This window comes from Lagopus leucura, unplaced genomic scaffold (assembly GCF_019238085.1).
Source record: "Lagopus leucura isolate 7727_CA_CO unplaced genomic scaffold, USGS_WTPT01 Super-Scaffold_100043, whole genome shotgun sequence".
Lineage (NCBI taxonomy): Eukaryota > Metazoa > Chordata > Aves > Galliformes > Phasianidae > Lagopus > Lagopus leucura.
This window is the reverse complement of record NW_024962290.1, coordinates 732,857-749,762: the sequence shown is the minus strand read 5'-3', so window position 1 is coordinate 749,762 and position 16,906 is coordinate 732,857. Positions and strand designations below refer to the sequence as shown.

Genomic DNA, 16,906 nt, shown 5'->3' with positions numbered 1-16,906 from the left:
AGGTCGGTGTCGATGTGGATTTAGAGCTCTCTGCAGGTCAGCGGCCAGCGCAGCAATGCTGAAGGCCTCGAATCAACTCTGCAGAAGAAAATGACACCAGGGAGGTTAGCTGGTTCCTCCAGGACGTGTCCTGAATGCAACCTCGCTTCCTTCGGTGTCCCTGTCACAGAAATGGAAAGTGATGGCTTTAATTTGGTGTCTCTTAGCAGGGAAACTTTACGGGCTGTCTCCCAGAGAGCTCTCAATTGCTTTCTGTGCCGAATCTATGACAAAGAAAGCAACAGCAAAATCCAGGCCCTGTTTAATGCAGGAGGAGAGGCTTGTTTCTTTGTGTTTGTCCTTAAGAAAAGGAAGGGTTTTCTTCCCTCATGCAGGCTTTTCTGCTTTGCTAAGCTCTTTGAGATGAGATTCTCTTATTCATTGTTTGTCAGCACATTGCGTGAAGGAGCCCTGAGCTTCTCTGGGCTTTCATGTTCCGTGTAAAGCAAGAAATGATAATTATAATCAAATAACCGAGCTGATACGGTTGGTTCATCGGGTTTCAGTAACACAGCCATGGGAGGGGGTGGCTGGGAGCCCTCTGCTGTCTCTGTCCTTGTGCAAGGCAGCACGCTGCTCGCTGCTGCTTGGGCAAAAGCAAAGGAGCAACTTGCCCAGCGAAACATGCAATGATCTGCAGAGCAAGGGGAATGTGAAAGCAACAGAAGTCAGTCCTGAGGCAAGCAGTTGGGCTTAAATTCCATTGATAAACTAATGCACAGCACTTTAAACCTTGGCCACGAGCACCAGATACAAACACTGAATACAAAATGATGCGTTTGCTTCTGTGCTTTTGGATGGTTCTGCAGTGCACTGCTTTGCATCGCTCCACTGGAGGGGCTCCTTCCTCCTCATGGGCATTTGCCCCTGGAAGACCTCACCTCCCCATATCAGATAGCAGCCACGTGCAGCCGCTGAGCTGAGCTGCTTACGCCAGGCTGTGAGCTCCCTTACCAGGAAAGGGGTTAAAGCGAGATAAAGCCAGAGTGTTATGGAGACCATATGGAGGGGAAGAAAACCCTTTATCCTGTAATTGGATTCATTCCCAGCAGCTCCTGGTGGAGGTGAGGCTGAGTGGAGCTGACAGGACGTGATGGGTGAGGCGCTGCCAGCTGCCCCGTCCAAAGCAGGATGTGTGCACACAAACTTGGAGATCAATCCAGGAGATCAAATAGATTTAGATGTGTGGCAGAGAGAAGGAGGGCAGAGATGTGTTTGCAGTGTGGTTTGGTCGGCTGCTCCTTGCCCAGCATGGGTTAACTCAGCTGTGGCTGCTTGCTGCTCCTTTGGACTGGCACAGCTGCATCCACCCAGGACAAGGACCTAGTGGTGCAGAGAGGCTCTGTGCCATGCCCTCGCTTCCTTCCTCAAAACTAAGAATGCACAGAAGCCTGTCTCTTGCATTGCTTTCTGCACCAGGAGCTTTGTGCAGAAGGACCCCATCTCCAGGGTTCCATGCAGGTTCCTTTCACACCCCATCTCCAGGCTCTCACCAGTACAGCTGTACAGGAAATGGATGCACCAGGGCTAGAAGACAGCTAGAAAGCAGGGAGAGCTTCATCACAGCCACCCATACCTCACGTGTGCAGTGCTGGCAAGCGAGCGGGGCGCCACAACCTCCCCCGCTTTTCCTCCTGCTGCTGATCCAGGTAACATCCCTGCAAGAACCACAGGATTTCCTTGGAGAGATGGGAATTCCTTGGGCACTAACATTTCCTTGCCAAGGAGCTGAGCAATCCCGGTTCAATTGCAAACCTGCACTACTCAGCATGGTGCTGTCGACACCTTTAACTAAGTGCTAAACAAGGGCTGTAGCAGAGTGGGCAGGTTTTCAAGACAGCCTCACCAGCCCTGCAGCACCAGGATGGGCAGCCAGCACTGCCCAGCAAACCAAAGCAGCACCACCACTGCTCTGCATGTCAGCAGCTGTGCCAGGGAGCAAGCTGCACGCTGATAAGGGTGATGAGCAATGCAAGTGAGAAGTTGCTGCCTGCTGCTGTGAGATCCTTGCCTTGCAAACTGAAAAATAAAAATCAAATCCTTGCTTGGTTTTGTTCTGTTTTATGGGCTCTTCACCACAAGCAGGAGTTAGAGAGGGGTTGCAGGGAAAGCTAGGGCTCTGCTCTTCAGGCTCTTCCAGGGGCAGACACTGAACTGCAATGTCTGAGAGGCAAAAGGAAGGTTTTCCGTTTAACACCGAAGGTTTGCAGGAGTGCAGCTCCACCACCTTTGTTCTGCAGCACTTTTCCACGGCTTTGAGAAGGGCTGAGCAGTCAGAAAAATGGGGCTTAGGCAAACAGGAATAATCTTTTATTTTTTAATTTGTAAATCCCATTCGAAGTTGAACTCTGTTATTCCTCGGGGCCTTATTGTGGATGCTTGCAGCCCTCTGCAGCGATGCTTTATACACGCTGTTTTGTTTTGTCATAACTGGGTCATTTTTTATTTTTTTTTTCCATTTCCAGTGCACAGCCCTTGGTTCTCTCTGCAGAAATTTGGAGACTGCCGTGAGAGGGCCAGATGGGAGTAATCTTTTGGGGAAAAAGCATGGAGGAAATGTGTGCAGATGGCTTACTTGCTGCTTTTGGAGGAGCCATTCCTGGTGCTCGGTGGGGCCACCTCTGTGCTCCATCAGCTCTATGGATCCGTGAGCAGCCAGGTGGGTGCTCCCAGAAAAGACACTTTGGGTCTTCTGAGGAGAAGCCCTCACACGGCTGCCTTGGCCACCAGCAGAGCTCTATTCCCTGCCTTATGCCCTACTTTGGGGCTCTTATTTCTCTTGGCTGCGATTGAGGCTGGGCACCTCGCACTGGAATTCATTTTTGTCCTTTTCTTGCTTTAAAGCCTTCTAGAGATTTGCTCCAGTCCGAATGTGTCCCTTCCCTCCCTTTGCCCTTCATCCCATAATTGGATTCATTGCTCCCATCCAGCCCAGCCCAGCTCTCCCCATCCCTTTACATAACAGTGCTGGCTCCAGGCTGTGCCTGGCTGAGCTAAGCCTGGTGCTGTGCTTGGCCTCAGGCCATCAAAACCAGCGGAGGGTTTGCACCAATTCCTGTTGCAGGCTGAATCCTGTGCTAGTAAAGCGGCTCTTTTCTTTTACAGTTCCTATTCCCTTCCCATTTATTGCCTCATTTTCCTTCCCACATGCAATCTGTGGTCTCGTGCTGTGGCACATCCCAGCGCTCCCACCAGGACCCAGGGCACGTGCTCAAGAAAGGAGGTGAATGCAGCAGCCCTGCACAGCTGAGCAATGTAACGGCAATATCACCTGGAAAAAATGATTAATTTCCCACTCCTTTCATTAATATTTATTCTCCTTAATTCTCAATCTTTACTGTTCAGCTCTCTAAAGCTTTTGTGGTTGAGAGGCTTTCACTGAGGTTGCTATTCATCACCTAAGCAAAAGATGCACAGATTAAGCAGGCGGTTCATCAAATCTGAGTCCTGTGCTGGAACCATCACCTGCCCCTGCAGATCATTCTGCTTCTGCCTGACTTTTGCAGGGAGTGTTCCCATGGCCTGCAGTGTTTTGCTAGGCTCTGGGTTTCTCTCAGTGTGCTCAGTGTGCACATTATCTTGCCGTGTGCAGCCTTTTTCACCCTGAAGACATCTGACCCTGTTTCCTTGCTGCCTTGCAGAATGAATTGCTGTCATGAACGTCTGAAAGGAGATAAAGCAGCAGCAAACTCTTCTCCCCTGTTGCAGATAAACCACTATTAACGGCTGAGGGTTTCTGGAATGAAAAGGGTGACTCTCCATTGAAAGCAGCGATAAATCCTGGCCATCCAGCATAATCCAGTCCACCGTATCGGGAAATCTCATGGGAGCTGGCAGCACTGAGAGCAGCAAGGTCTTTTCATGCTACAGTTCTCCCGTGGATGGATAATCTCCATGGCATACAACTGCAAATGCTGGAGGTTGGATCCTGAATGCTGTTACCTTTGCTTTTACTCCCCTTCCCTCCTCAGCAAAACCACTGCTGCCTTCTGCAGGAGGACAGGGTGTACCTGCAAACTTTGCCTGCAAAGGGGATCACAGGGCTGCATTCTGTATCCTGCGTGAGCAAGAAAATCATACATCATCTTCCTGCTGATCTGGCAGTGCAAGCAGCCCTGCAAAGCAGCAATTTAATGCACTTCTCAGTGCTTGAGCTTTTCGTCTTGCTATGCTTAACCTGATATATTGTTATTTGATGCAGAACAGTAGGGGCAGGTACAAAGAGGTAGCATGAAAATAAAAGGTCAGCAGGTGCCTGGTGCATGTAAAGGCTAAATTGGTCTTTCATCAAATCTAATAAATATTCCTTGCGAGTGGGGTGGGAAACTCCTTTCCTGAAATGCTGAACGGCTTCCCTTCCTCCAGAGCCTCAGGGCTGCTGGATGAATCCAGGATGGGGCTGCTCGGCGCAAGGGGACTGCAGAGACAGCCAAGGGAAGAGCCAGGCTCAGCCCCCACTGCGCATGAGGCTGCATTTTCCAATGTTCCTAAAAATATTCCCGAGCCTTTAAGTGCAAAACTGGTGGTTTGGATTTGGAAACCCAAAATGGAAACAGATGAGCTGCATCCCATCTTGTTTTCTCACCTCCTCTCTTTGCTCTCTTCACTCGTTCCAGATTGGGGAGAAGAAGGCAAAGGAATGACCAAAAATGAAGAAAAACAAAACAAGGAATCATTTCCCCCCCCTCCCCCCCTCCCTTTTTTTTTTTCCCTGTGTGAGAGGCTATGATGTTTTTATAAGCATAGAAATCTGGGTGTGCTTTATTTCTTTTTCTTAAATGAAATGTAATGATTAGGAAATGGGGTACTTTGGCCCCTGATTTTCCTCTACCTCTTGTGGAGAAGTGAAATCCATCCAGGCTGTGTCCAGAAGCATTTCATGTTATAACCTTTGCAGGTCTGGAGAAGTGGAGGCAGCAGGCAAAACTTCCAGGTGCCTCCACTTCTGGGATGTCCATTCCTGATCAGCACAGGCTTGGTTTGCAGAGAGGCTTTGCAGCACAGATGTGCCAGCCTCCAAACGATGGATGGAGGCCCTCAGGGTTGTCTGCGTGTCCAGAGGAGCTCAATAAGGTGCAGGGATGTAAGCCAGGGCCACCCATGGCTCTGCTGTGGTGGTGCTGCTCCATCTGGAGATGCTGGTGTTGAGTTTTGTGCTTGCAGGTACACGAGTTTGTCTGGGAGGTGGTGTTGGGATGCTCCTCGTCTGCCACACATCCAAAGCCTCCACTTCCTCCCCTATATCTGCACCTGGCAGCACAAGGAACCTTTGGCCATAGGAACCAGGCAGCAGAGTGAGAGGAGAGAGGAACAACACGAGACAAATTCCCCATTAATTCAAGAGATTATTATTAGCTGCTAGAACCAGGAGGGTGAGCTGTTCTGGGGCGTCAGCAGGAGTTAAATCCTTGCTATTGATTCTGTCCCTGCATTACCATGAATTAGGCCACCGAGGAGAAATGGAAGTGGACGTGAAGCAAAAGTGGGGACAGGAGGGGAATGTTTGCATGCTTAAAATATTTATGCTGCAAATTAACATGTGTTTTAAGCCTGTGATCCTTCAGACATTTATCCAGCATGAATATTTTGAAAACTGCATTAAAATTTGCCACTGGTGCTTTATTCATTAGGAGTGTTCAGCAGCCACAGACAGCAGTGCCTGCTAAATCTGTAATGCATCCATGCAGAGACAGCAGCTGGAGGATGTTGCCTGGGCTGTGAGAAAGAGCTTTCTGCTCCTACTTCCAAAGCAGGGAGCCTGGAATGAGTTCCTTACCCACATCGACTTCAGTCGTGACTGCAGATGTCACATTCAGCAGCACATGCGTCTGGTTTTTGACCCAAGCAAAAATAATCTGATGGGAGTGGGGTGAGACCAGCGCTCCCATGGGGAAAGGAGAGTTAGGGACTGGGGGAGGCAGACCCATGCAATCCTGCTGTGGGTCTGGTGGAACTGTGGGAGCAAACCAGGCTCTGCCGAGCACGAAGGTAAGATGTTCCTTCTTGTATATGCCAGCCCCATGCACAGAGGTTCTATAGTGGGGAACAGGGGGCAGCTCACCCCATAGCAGCTATCAGGGCTATTGCTATGGCTTGATATCCAACATTACGGCCTTCATTGGGGGGCACCAAAATCCCTGCCCAGGTGCAGGGCAGAGCAGAATATGGGATTTCAGCTGCTCACTGCTCTGTGCCTGCTGCTGTTGCCTGGGACTGGAGCTCAGTGCTGGCTCCTAGAGCTGCTTTTCATGCAGCCTCCTTGCCAAAAAAACCCCGAGCACACTGCGACTTGGAGGGAAAAGTGCAGGACATGGAGACAAATGCTCGCTGCTGCTGGCACAGGGAACTCACTTTCCCCGGATTCCTTGACATTGCTACTGATACATGGCTTTACAGACTTCGCTGCCACTGCCCGGTTCCTGTTAAATTACTCCCAATTATGGCAGACGTTTAACTTCACAGAACTGCGAGCAACTCCATTTTGCACATCCGTTTTTTGTGAAGCTTCTCACCTCTGCTGCAATATTGCTTCATAAAACCGGGAGAGCTTCCAGGAGCCTGAAGACTGCAAGTCGTTAATGGGGCTGCAGCAGGACAGACTTCTCCCGTTACGATGCTGGGGGTCAGAATTCCAGCTGTGACTTTTATTTTCATGTATCCTCATTCTGCGTCTGCAATGATGTGCCAAGCCTGTCCTTACGGGCAAACGTAAAGGGAAAATGTGGAGGGTGGGAGTCAGGCCCTTATTTTCAGTTCTGTTTCCTTTCCCTTTTGAGCACGCTTGCATAATGAAGAGGCAAACCTGGCCGACAGCACCCAGCTAATTCACATATGATTAATTCCCATTTTCTCTTTTTATTTTAAAGGCTGCTCTCTCCGATGAAGTGGAGAGCTTCATCACAGATGGATGGGAAAGCTGCCAGCCAGACACATTTTTGAGGTAAAAGGGGAAAAGACATGGGAAAGTTTAGTGCTTTGCAGAAGTGACCTTTCCTGGTGATTTGTCACTTCCCAACACCATCTGCTGACTTGTCAGCTGCATCCATCATGACTATAAAAGAGATACTGAAAAAAGTCAATTAAAACAAGGACTGGTGTCAAATGGGCATTGCACAAAATCTGTAGCAAAGGTGGGTAAGGAACAAACCAAGTCAACAACTATTGGTCATCCCCTTTTCATCAGCACACATAGCCACGGTCCCAGGGAGAAAAACTATGCTCACCACTCCAGAAGTTTTATCTCCAAGCCTGCTTTGCTGCGATAAGCTGCAATAAATGCACGGGGATCTTAGTGACTGCCATGTGTCTTAAGGAAGAATTTGGCCCAAATTGAGCAGTATTGATTGCAGTGGCAGTTGCAGAGGCCATTGCGAGGCCCAGAGCTTGGTGTGTGTGTACACATCATATCAACCAGCTGCAACCAAAATGGGTGAGAAAAGACATTTTAAAGGCCTGGGCCATAGCTCTTTTCCTCTTGTCTCCAGCAAATGTTGCTCACAGCTCAAGCATCCACGCAGAGCACCGCTGTGCTCCCCTGCCACATGGAGCTGTTTGATGCAGGAGGCTTTCATTGCTTCCCCAGCTCATTTTTTCCTCTTGCATCTCCCCTACTTGAGGCTGCTGGCTCTTGGGATTCCTCGTGCAGAGCCACCGATTTGCGAGCAGCACCTGGACCTGATCCCAAATCCTCCAGCATCAGCATCTGCCTGATGGTTTTGTGGGACCAAAGGCAACCCTATGAGATCTTAGACAAATCTCTGTGCCTCATCTGTACCGAGAGAGGTGCTGGTGGACAGTTGTGTCCCTGAGGGGTGTTGTGTTCAGGACTGTGAGATGCTGTTATTAAGGGAATGGGCCACAGGAGGACTCAGAATGGACAGATAAATCCCTCATACTGCCTTGGCATCTCCCCACTGTTCCACTCATTTTATAAAGCTTTTGGTATAGCTTTAGCATGGATAGCTTTCTTTATTATATTAATATTTAGATCCTGCAAGGGTGGTTATTCACTGCCTTTAATCAGTGCTTTTGCAATGCCAGGGAGTCAGGCATCATTCTGCCTTGCGCTGATTTTAGTGGCTTTGTTGTTACTGTGATTTGTTAACATTACAGGACAAAGACAATGAAGAATGACATCACTGGACTGCTGACATACCCACACAACAAAAGCTTTATCCTGGGGGGCTCACAATCTAAACAGACAAGTTAGGGGAGGGGAAGTTCTCCAGCTTATAGATGGGGAAACTGAGGCAGAGTGTGATCTGCTCTCAGGGCCTTTTGTGGCTGTGGGCCATACAGAGAATAGCTGCCACCAAAAGACAGCAGCCTGGGGAGGCAGGGATGGGGATCACCCTGGAAACTAGAAACTCTTAAAAGCCTGATGCAGATAAAGGTGCTGCCCATCTGGTGCACCCGTTTCCATGCATGCCAGGCAGCTGCTCTGTAGTGCTGGGGAGTGTGGGCACTGTGCAGGCATGTGATTGTGTGTGGGTATATAAGGGCAGGATCCCAGCCCGTGTGACACGGAACAAGAAGAGGTCTGAGCCGGGCAGCGCTCTCCAGGTGAGTGTTTGTGTCTGTGCTCCATTTCCAGGCTCAGCGGGGTGAGCTGTGTGCTCTCACGTAGGTGCTGGTGTTGGTGTTGGCTTCAGCAGCTGCTGCTGAACATGAGAGAGCTCTGACAAGGAGAGGAAACGAAATCAATGTTTAAGCAAGGGGAAAGGTGCCTTCTGCTCTTCTCCCACGGTGGGAGCATTGATTCCATCAACTCCTGCTCACTGTGAGCACCCATCAGGCACAGTGAGACCTGGGTGCCCTCTTGGGAAGCTGCTTTGAACAGTTCGAACTGAAGTCACAGAGTTCCTACATACAGCAACAGTTCAAATTTTTGGAAGGCATTGCATCAGCTGAGCTCCATCTTGTCACTGTTCTCACACCAGAATCAGGCGGATGTTCACCATCCTGCCTCCAAATAGACATTTCACCCCAAGTTATGCAGCCATAAGGAGAGCTGGGCACTGGTTCACCCAGCCTCATGTGACAGCAGCACTTTGTTGTGCTGATTCTGAACTTGGGATCCTTCTGCTTTGTGCTTTCTCTTTGTAGCTGTGAAGCAAATTCACAAACAACAAGGTACGTATCTGCCTGGAGAGGCACTGAGCTGATGATCTCAGGTCTGGAAGACATGTCCTGCTTACAAACTAAGGAAGGGACATGCATAAAAGATATTTTTTTGACTAGAGTAATGTGCGGGGGTGTTTCTCTGGGGGAAGAGTGAGAATCAATTCGCAGAGGGCTAGTCAATAAGAGATGAAGGAGGTGACTGAGTTTATCTCTTTGTATATGGCAGTATTTTATTGCAATCTTGGAATAAATGAAGCCACACAAGAGATTGATGACACTGAGATAACACCGTGTTATCAGCACATATGCATATCAACATGTTGTATTACAAGGGGGAGAGCCTGAGAAAATCCCCTTTTGATCACTGCAGCAACTCCTGGTTTGACAGCTGGGATGTTGCAGGCAGGGAGGAGCTGCCCTTGCCTGGTTGCTGCATCCAAACCCGCTCCCAACACCCTCCCTGGCCTGGCACGCAGCGATGGATGGGACTGGGAAGTGAGGCAGAGGGGAATACTTATTAACTTCCACTGCCTTCAGTTCAATACTAGCTGATATTTATGTGAAATCTAATTTAGGGGTCAAATTTGAGCTAACAATGTCTTTTTAATGGTGTCCAAACAGAGAGGTTTTTGAAACTAATTAAGGATCAGGTTCCAATCAGGTAGAGTGGTTAAGCTGCGGGACCAGACTTCATTAAATGCATCCAGAGAGAATATTTTAATATTTAAAGAGAGCATTTAATGTTTATATAAGTTCTCTTCCCATCTGAAGTCACTGTTAAATCACTTCAGAAGGTAGCTTTTAAAGCCCTTTATACTTGTCTTTTATGGAGCAAGGCTGGCAAACGCCCTTCGCAGCTCTCTTGGACCCAATGAGGCTTATTAAAAGATTGAGCCCATCAATGCAGGTTTTCAGGGGTAAGAGATACGAAAACAAAATTTAACAACGCAGCTGTAGTACGTTCTTTCTCTCCTGCAGCATCACTCTCTGCCTTGCTGTCAGAGGGATTGACGGGAGTGTTTTGCTCTGGATGTATGCAGGTCTTAAACCACTACAGCTGGAGGGCTAAAGCTTGCAGAACAGAGGAGTCTTTAACAGTACTGAAGGGCTGGGCTTTCAGTCTCTGGAGATATTGCTCAAGAACAAATCTGTTTACAAGAAACGGTTTGAGAGAGAATTGTCAGTCAAGATGCTTCTATTCTCAGCTCAGGAGCATCTGGAAGAGTAAATATACCTTTAGTTAGCCGGTGGCTAAATTAGATTGCAACTGATGAAAAGCCAAAGGGATTTCTCATTAAATGGCCCTCTCTATTATTACCCTGGCATCCTCCTTCCCGCGTTGTGCAGACTCTCGCAATGGTTTTGAAGAAGGCGGCGGCCGCTTTGCTCCTGGTGTACGTGATGTCAATGCTGGCAGAACAGGCTGAAGGCTTTGTGCCCTTCTTCACCCAGAGCGACATCCAGAAAATGCAGGTAATCCATGAGACAGGCACTGGAGAATGACACAGAGGTTTCTTCCTCCTCAGCTGTGCCATGTGTACCTTGCCACTGCCATTCCCTTCATCCCCCTTTCTGTTGGAACAGGAGATGAGACTTCGGCAGTCCCTCGCTCGTTCCAAAGCTGAGGGCTACGGGAGATGGCAGAGACAATTTGTAAGGTGTGAGAGTAGAAAGGAAAATCCGGGACTCCTTTACATAAGAAATAGAAAACCTGTGTAGGATATCATCTGCTGGTAGCAGGTCTCGTTTTTCTTTCTTCTGTGCTAGTGGCTGTAATTTCTGTAAAGGAGCTGCAGCCTCCCATCACCACGTTGATGGGTCTTTTTGTTGTAACAAATAATTAACCATCCTCCAGATGGTTGTCACCTCTGGGATGTGCAGAGAGAATGTTTTCCTTTTGATGTGAAACTAATACTGTTGAAAGCTATCAGGCAGGCAGCCTCAGAGACTGCATCTTCTCCTTAAACACAGCCAAAGGGAGCTTCCCCCGCACTCTGCAATCCATTGATACAGGGCTGAAATCTTTTTTCCAATACCTATTTGCTTGCTGGATAGTGATTTCTTCTTGTGGGAAGCACAGACATCCTTCAGCCTCCTTGAAGGAGAGGACACGGACCCACGCACAGTCCCCAGATGGTTCATACATCGTTACCCTTTTAGCTATGAGTCTGCTGGTGATTGAGGGGCTTCCAGAGGTACGTGGGTGAAATCAGTCTTAGCTTTCTGAGCACACGTTCGAAACAAAGCGAGAGCACAGCAAGCAGTCATGGCACTGAGCACAGACAGTGATGCATTTTTCGTGTCCTGTCGTGTTGGTCTTATCCCAAAGCAACTTTATTTTGTTCTGTTTGGGTTAGGAAGAAAGAGAGGGTCCTGAAGCAAAGCTTAGCCCCATAAATGTGATAGGATGACCTTGCAGACTTCTAAGAAAGGCTGGCAATATGTAATGTATCCACAGAACTCTCCATTTGCAATGAGGGTGTGCAGGCTTCCATTAAACTTCATGCCACTGCGACAGAAGAGAACCAGAAGTGGGCCAGCGGAATAGCTCTGTAAGATCAGTAAATCTCTTCCTGCTGGCAGTGTTGTCCTGCACAGATCAAAGCAGTCATCCAGTACTGTCATGTTTGCTACAGATCACTGCCTGCAATCCTGTAACTCATTCTTTGAGCACTGCAGCCCTTCCTGCATATCAGAATTACGGTCCCCAAGGCCGTGATGACTGCAGCTGATGGGTCTGTTCCCAGACACCCACCCAGGGAACCATGCTGCTCCAGGCATCAGTAAGACCACCAGCTGTTTGGGTTTTGTGTCCTGTTCAAGGCATACGGCATCACTGGGATGCCATAGAGCGTGCTTGCTGCTCCCACGATGCTGTATATCACTGCCTTGTTTGCTCTCTGCTGTGGGGTTGCAGGAAAAGGAGAGGAACAAAGGGCAGAAGAAATCCCTGACCTCTCTGCAGCAGCTGGAAGAGGAAGGCTTCTCTGAGCAATCTGCAGATATCGAAGGAATGAAGACTATCCAGGTATGTCGAATCGTGTGGCTCTAAGGATCCTTTGAGGACATGCAGTGGGGACAAACAGCCCAAGAGATGTCCTGTGGGTCCTGGCTGCAATGAGCACTTGGAGGTGCCACATGAGAAGACAGTGGGTGGTGTTATGGAGCTCACAGTCATGGAAAGCAATATCACCCATTTCCTACCAGTTCTGCCAGGCAACCCAGCAAGATTTCATCAAAGAAGAACTTTACCTCCATACCATAAATTATCTTAGACACTGAGCAGCCTGGACACCCCTCAGACCCACCTAGCCTCTACCTTCGCACAGGAAGATGGAAACAACATGAGGTCTTTCTTTGCCATTCAGGGAATGCCAGCCAACTGCAAGGCAGTAATTTGTAGCTCGGCAGGTCTGATTTTAACTTGTCACTCTTTCAGGCAGCTCTGCATCAGCTGTCTGGTGTTGCTCACCTCCTATCTCACAGCCCTCTGCACTGGCAGGATCTTACTTATAAACTGGGGCTCATACAGCTGCACCCCCCAAAGGCTGTATACAGAGCAGAAAATTGCCAATTTTAGGGATTTAAGTGCCAGTCTAAGCCCTCAAAGGCATGCTTACTTGGTTAGCTAAGTCTGAAAATTGTGCTTTTCCACTTGAATGCAGGGAGCTCTTTGTCCGGTCAGTGCAGCCATTCCTGTGGTCAGCACAACTGGCCTCTGCCAACAAAAGGAGTGTGAAGGTCCAGCCCAAACCACAGGACAGGCAGAGAGGCCACGGAATTCAGCCAACATGCAGGTCAATGTGCAACTGCTTTCCCAAACGTGGTGCACCAGCAGTCAATAATAGGATTTAAACAGCAAGGATTCACAGCTCAAAGCATTAAATAACTGGCACTTCCCAGTACCCAGCGCTCATGCAGCCACGAGCCCTCCTGTGCCTCCAGCCATGACTGGAACAACTCTATTTACTGTGGGTACATCTGAGCCATGGCTCACAGCTGGTCAGGCTGCAGGCAGGGAGATGTCTCATCCTACACCTTTTCTTATGCAGGGTGCTTCACCAGCATCAGTAAAGCTGATGTTTTGAAGGGTCAAAATGTGAGATAGTGGAGGATTATAAGGTGTAGAAATGATTTTTCTTCTTTACAGTCTCTGTTGCCAGTAGTGCCTTTATTTCTGAGTCAGACTAGAGATGATCCAACACATGAAAACTCTGGCACTTTGAACAGAACACAATTGCATCAGCAGTAGATGGGGCTGAGTCCAAAACACTGTTTTTTTTCCCCTGATAAAATGATCATCCTATTCCTCTCACACCAACCCCAAACCCTCAGCTGCCTTGAGCAAAGTGGGGTTGAAGTACCCTGACCTGCCTGCCCATGCTCTGCTTTGCTCCTCCTTCTGATGCTCTTCTTTCCTCTGCAGCTAGCTGTTCCTGTCAGAGCTGGGATGCGGCTCATACTGAGGCAGCTGGAAAAATACCAAGGTGTCCTGGAGAAACTGCTCACAGAGGTGTTACAGGACACCCCAAACGGTACTGGCAGGGGGTTGATTTCTGCCTTGGGAATTCTGCCTTTCTCTCCTCCCACCAGCTCATCATCATGGAGATATTTATATTCCTTAGAAGGGTTTTTGTGTCATGTTTGCTCACTTTACAGAGTCCTCAGATACCCCACTCTCTCTCATACACACACTTCTCTTCTGGGAAGGTTATATGTTCTCTTAGAGAGCTATCTGTGTCCTAGAGCTGATGTTGGCTGTTGGCAGCATTGCAACAATTTCCAGCAGCACTGCTTCCTACCTCCCCACTCCTCCTTCTCAAAAGTCCTTAGTCTTTAGGATGCAATTTCCAGCTGAGCTTATAAGGAAACCTGCACAGGTGAGGCACCTCAGCACCTGCAGCTGTCTATGAGCACCTTGATCCCTACACAGGGGCTTATCATGAGTGAATTAGCTGCAACTAAAGGTGTTGAGTGCTAACAACTCCAGCCCTGGAATCTGCTCCTAGCATATGGGAATTGCAAAAAGAAAAATCCAGGGGCATGATGGATGCAGCTATTCCAGATTTGGAGGGTAATGGGAGCGTTCTTACCTGTGTTCTCTCCAGACCTTGGTCTGATCTGGGCTTAAACGCCCCAACAAGAAGGTCCTTTCATCTCTGTGGGAGCTACTGTTCTGCTTTGTGCTGATTTCAGTTTGCTTCCTTGCTCTTTAGGTGAGGAGCTGAGGAGGAGGAAATGATATATAAAGCATAATGACAAATTCTAAGGACACTTGTTCTTTCCTCTCTTCTCTTTCAGCTGACTGATACCAGCAGCGTCAGAAGAGAAAACGATGCAGCTTGCTGAAACTAAAAGGCTCCACTTATGTACACGAAATCTGTAAAAGAGATTAACAACAAAATCTGAGGTGAGATAATAAAATGCGCAGTGTAATTAAACGAAGGATTTGTGCCTTTTTTCAGCCAGATGGCAAGCAGCAAGTGTGGGAAAGATAAGAAGGAGGGTTTCCAGTTCTAGAGAAATCATCGTCCTTCTGATGAGTGCAAAGCTTGCTGAAGAGCCTGAGTAATTAACCTTTGCAAACTAATAGGTTTTAGGCCTCCCTTTTGGCAAGGAGAGAAACTGAGGCATGATTACAGGGCTACCAAGGTACACTGGTGCCAGGTTAGGACTGGGAGTGCTGGGAGCCTGGTGGGAGTCCTTACCCGGCTCTGCTCACAGGTCACCCCCACACAGCCAGCAGAAAGCAGCTGTGCTCTTCCTACCTGCAGTCTTCACCCCGTCTTGCTCATCCAGGCTACATGAATCTGAACAGCATCACCAGGAACGCTCATAGCCATGATGTGATCGAGACACAGTGTGAAGCAACACGGAGCTCCAACATGATTTCTGGCTCTCACACAAATCTAGATGTGACATCGTAATTCCGCTTGAACATATTGCTCTCCATTTAACATACCTTTGGCTTATTTTAGAGCTGCTTCTCTATACTGGCAGCAGGAAATCTAACATATGTAAAGTAAGGACTGATGAGATCAATGGCATGTACTTGAATATATCCAATTTCAATCCAATTTTATCCTCCTGATCTAACACAAATTCTGTTCTTACTGCGGCTCGTTCGAATAGCTGTGTTTGTGCTAGAACAACATAGACACACTTCTACTTCCTCAGTGTGCTCTCTGCTGCAAGCCATCCCTTGGAGAAATGAAATTTCTCAATGTATAATGCAACATCCAGCACAGAATGGATTCCAGTTTTAATATTTGATTCGAAGGCATACTCCTATTGCACAGATAGATCAGCTCAGTGTAACTGGAAGTTTGCAGGGATTACTGCTGAGGCAGGTGGAGCTATGAAATCACTGTAAAAGAGTCAGAGCGGGTGGAAAATAATACATTCCATTAGGGTAAAAATGAAAGCAACTGCACGTCCTGCTGGGCTAGGAGCTCAGCCAGTGCAAATTAATCTGTGGTAGACTGATACCCAAGGGAGGTCTGGCAGGGAAAGTGCAGGCAGAGTTGTACCATGCTTACCTTGTCCAGCAAGATCAGAGAGCAAGCTGTTGGCTTCCAAGGGGCACTTAGTAAAAGACCCAGATCCTTACCCCAGGCTTAATTTTGCCTTGCCATAGGAAAACAAGAAGAGTTTCCACCTGCAGTGCAAACTGCAGAAGCTTCACTGCAGGCCAGAGCCTTCTCTACTGCATCCCATTTTGCCCTTCGCTTTCACTGAAGAGGATTCTTGGCTGACCTGTGGCACTGAGGAAGGAATACTGCCTAGTGACAGTAAATAGGAAAGTAAACATGAGCCTTTGGGATTTGCTTCTTGGACCATTTCCCACAAGAATGATGTTACAGAACACTTCTATAAGCAGATCCATTAACGTGACTTTACTGAGATGTCTGCCTTTGCTCCGTCACTCCGACGCAGACAAGCCACTCCTGGACTGCAGCAGCACTGTCTGCTTTCAACTCAGTCCTTGGTTGTGTGCTCTTCCCAGTTGGCCCAGCTCTAAATGAACCGTGGGATGCATGGCTGGTTATGACAGTAACCATATGAAGCCCCTTTCTGGAACAGTAACTGAACAGCCCAAATATGCACCAAGTACAAAGGAACCTTCAGCTTTTGGAAGAAAACCCTCTCCAACCTCAGACTTTTGAGTAAAGAGAATGAAGTAGATATTCACCCAATCATCTCATCTCAGGCATGACTGCTGCAGTCAGGGCAACTTCTTTGGTTAACAAGCAGAAAGGACTCTGAGTTACAGGATGCATGTGTACACCCAGTGCTCTAGCAGGTTGCTTTGGTGCAGCTTGTTCAGCAGTACTGAAGTCCATGGCTGCAAGTAGGTGAGGAAGATCTTGCTTGCTCCAAAAACAGATAAATAGTTTCATGGTAGGATGAGCTACTGAACAACTGAGGGAGAGAGGCAGGAAAGGAGGAGGAGGAGGAAGAAAACAGATAGAAAAGACTGAAAGTGGCACCAACTTTCTAACCTAATAAGAGGCTCAGTAGGCTGAGGATATGACATATGATCAAGGGATAAGAATTGGTGTTCTTGGGTCGCACCTGTGCAGCGGCTGTGAGTGACAGGGTGTTAAATCAGCACAGTCGGCTCTCAAGAAAGATTTGACACTTCCCCCAGTGACATATGCAGGACTGTCGGCCAAATGCCAGGGGGTAAGCAATGGGGGTGGGATGGTAGTTTCTCTAGCAGCCCTCCATCAGGGATGGGAAG

General features: G+C 48.3%; 1 protein-coding gene and 1 long non-coding RNA gene across 2 annotated transcripts; one reads left to right on the top strand and one right to left on the bottom strand.

The window, feature by feature from the left end:
* Nucleotides 1-10,517: 10,517 nt before the first annotated feature.
* On the top strand, nt 10,518-14,547 carry MLN (motilin). Its single transcript, XM_042884369.1, has 4 exons — nt 10,518-10,635; nt 12,080-12,190; nt 13,589-13,697; nt 14,464-14,547. Exons 1-4 carry the CDS (start codon nt 10,519-10,521, stop codon nt 14,469-14,471), a joined length of 345 nt encoding a protein of 114 aa, XP_042740303.1. The 5' UTR covers nt 10,518; the 3' UTR covers nt 14,472-14,547.
* LOC122187113 lies at nt 11,110-15,861 on the bottom strand. The gene is made up of 3 exons (XR_006181239.1): nt 15,702-15,861; nt 14,256-14,386; nt 11,110-12,130 (listed from the first exon to the last, which is right to left on the bottom strand). It is a non-coding gene; the product is annotated as an uncharacterized LOC122187113 (long non-coding RNA).
* Between the last annotated feature and the right edge of the window lie 1,045 nt (nt 15,862-16,906).

What these genes read in the sequence shown, in the direction of transcription:
- MLN (XM_042884369.1), top strand. Translation starts at nt 10,519, where the DNA reads ATGGTTTTGAAGAAGGCGGCGGCCGCTTTGCTCCTGGTGTACGTGATG. An exon ending in GCGACATCCAGAAAATGCAG is followed by an intron (nt 10,636 to 12,079) that starts GTAATCCATGAG and finishes GTGGGGTTGCAG; the next exon opens with GAAAAGGAGAGGAACAAAGG. An exon ending in AAGGAATGAAGACTATCCAG is followed by an intron (nt 12,191 to 13,588) that starts GTATGTCGAATC and finishes TTTCCTCTGCAG; the next exon opens with CTAGCTGTTCCTGTCAGAGC.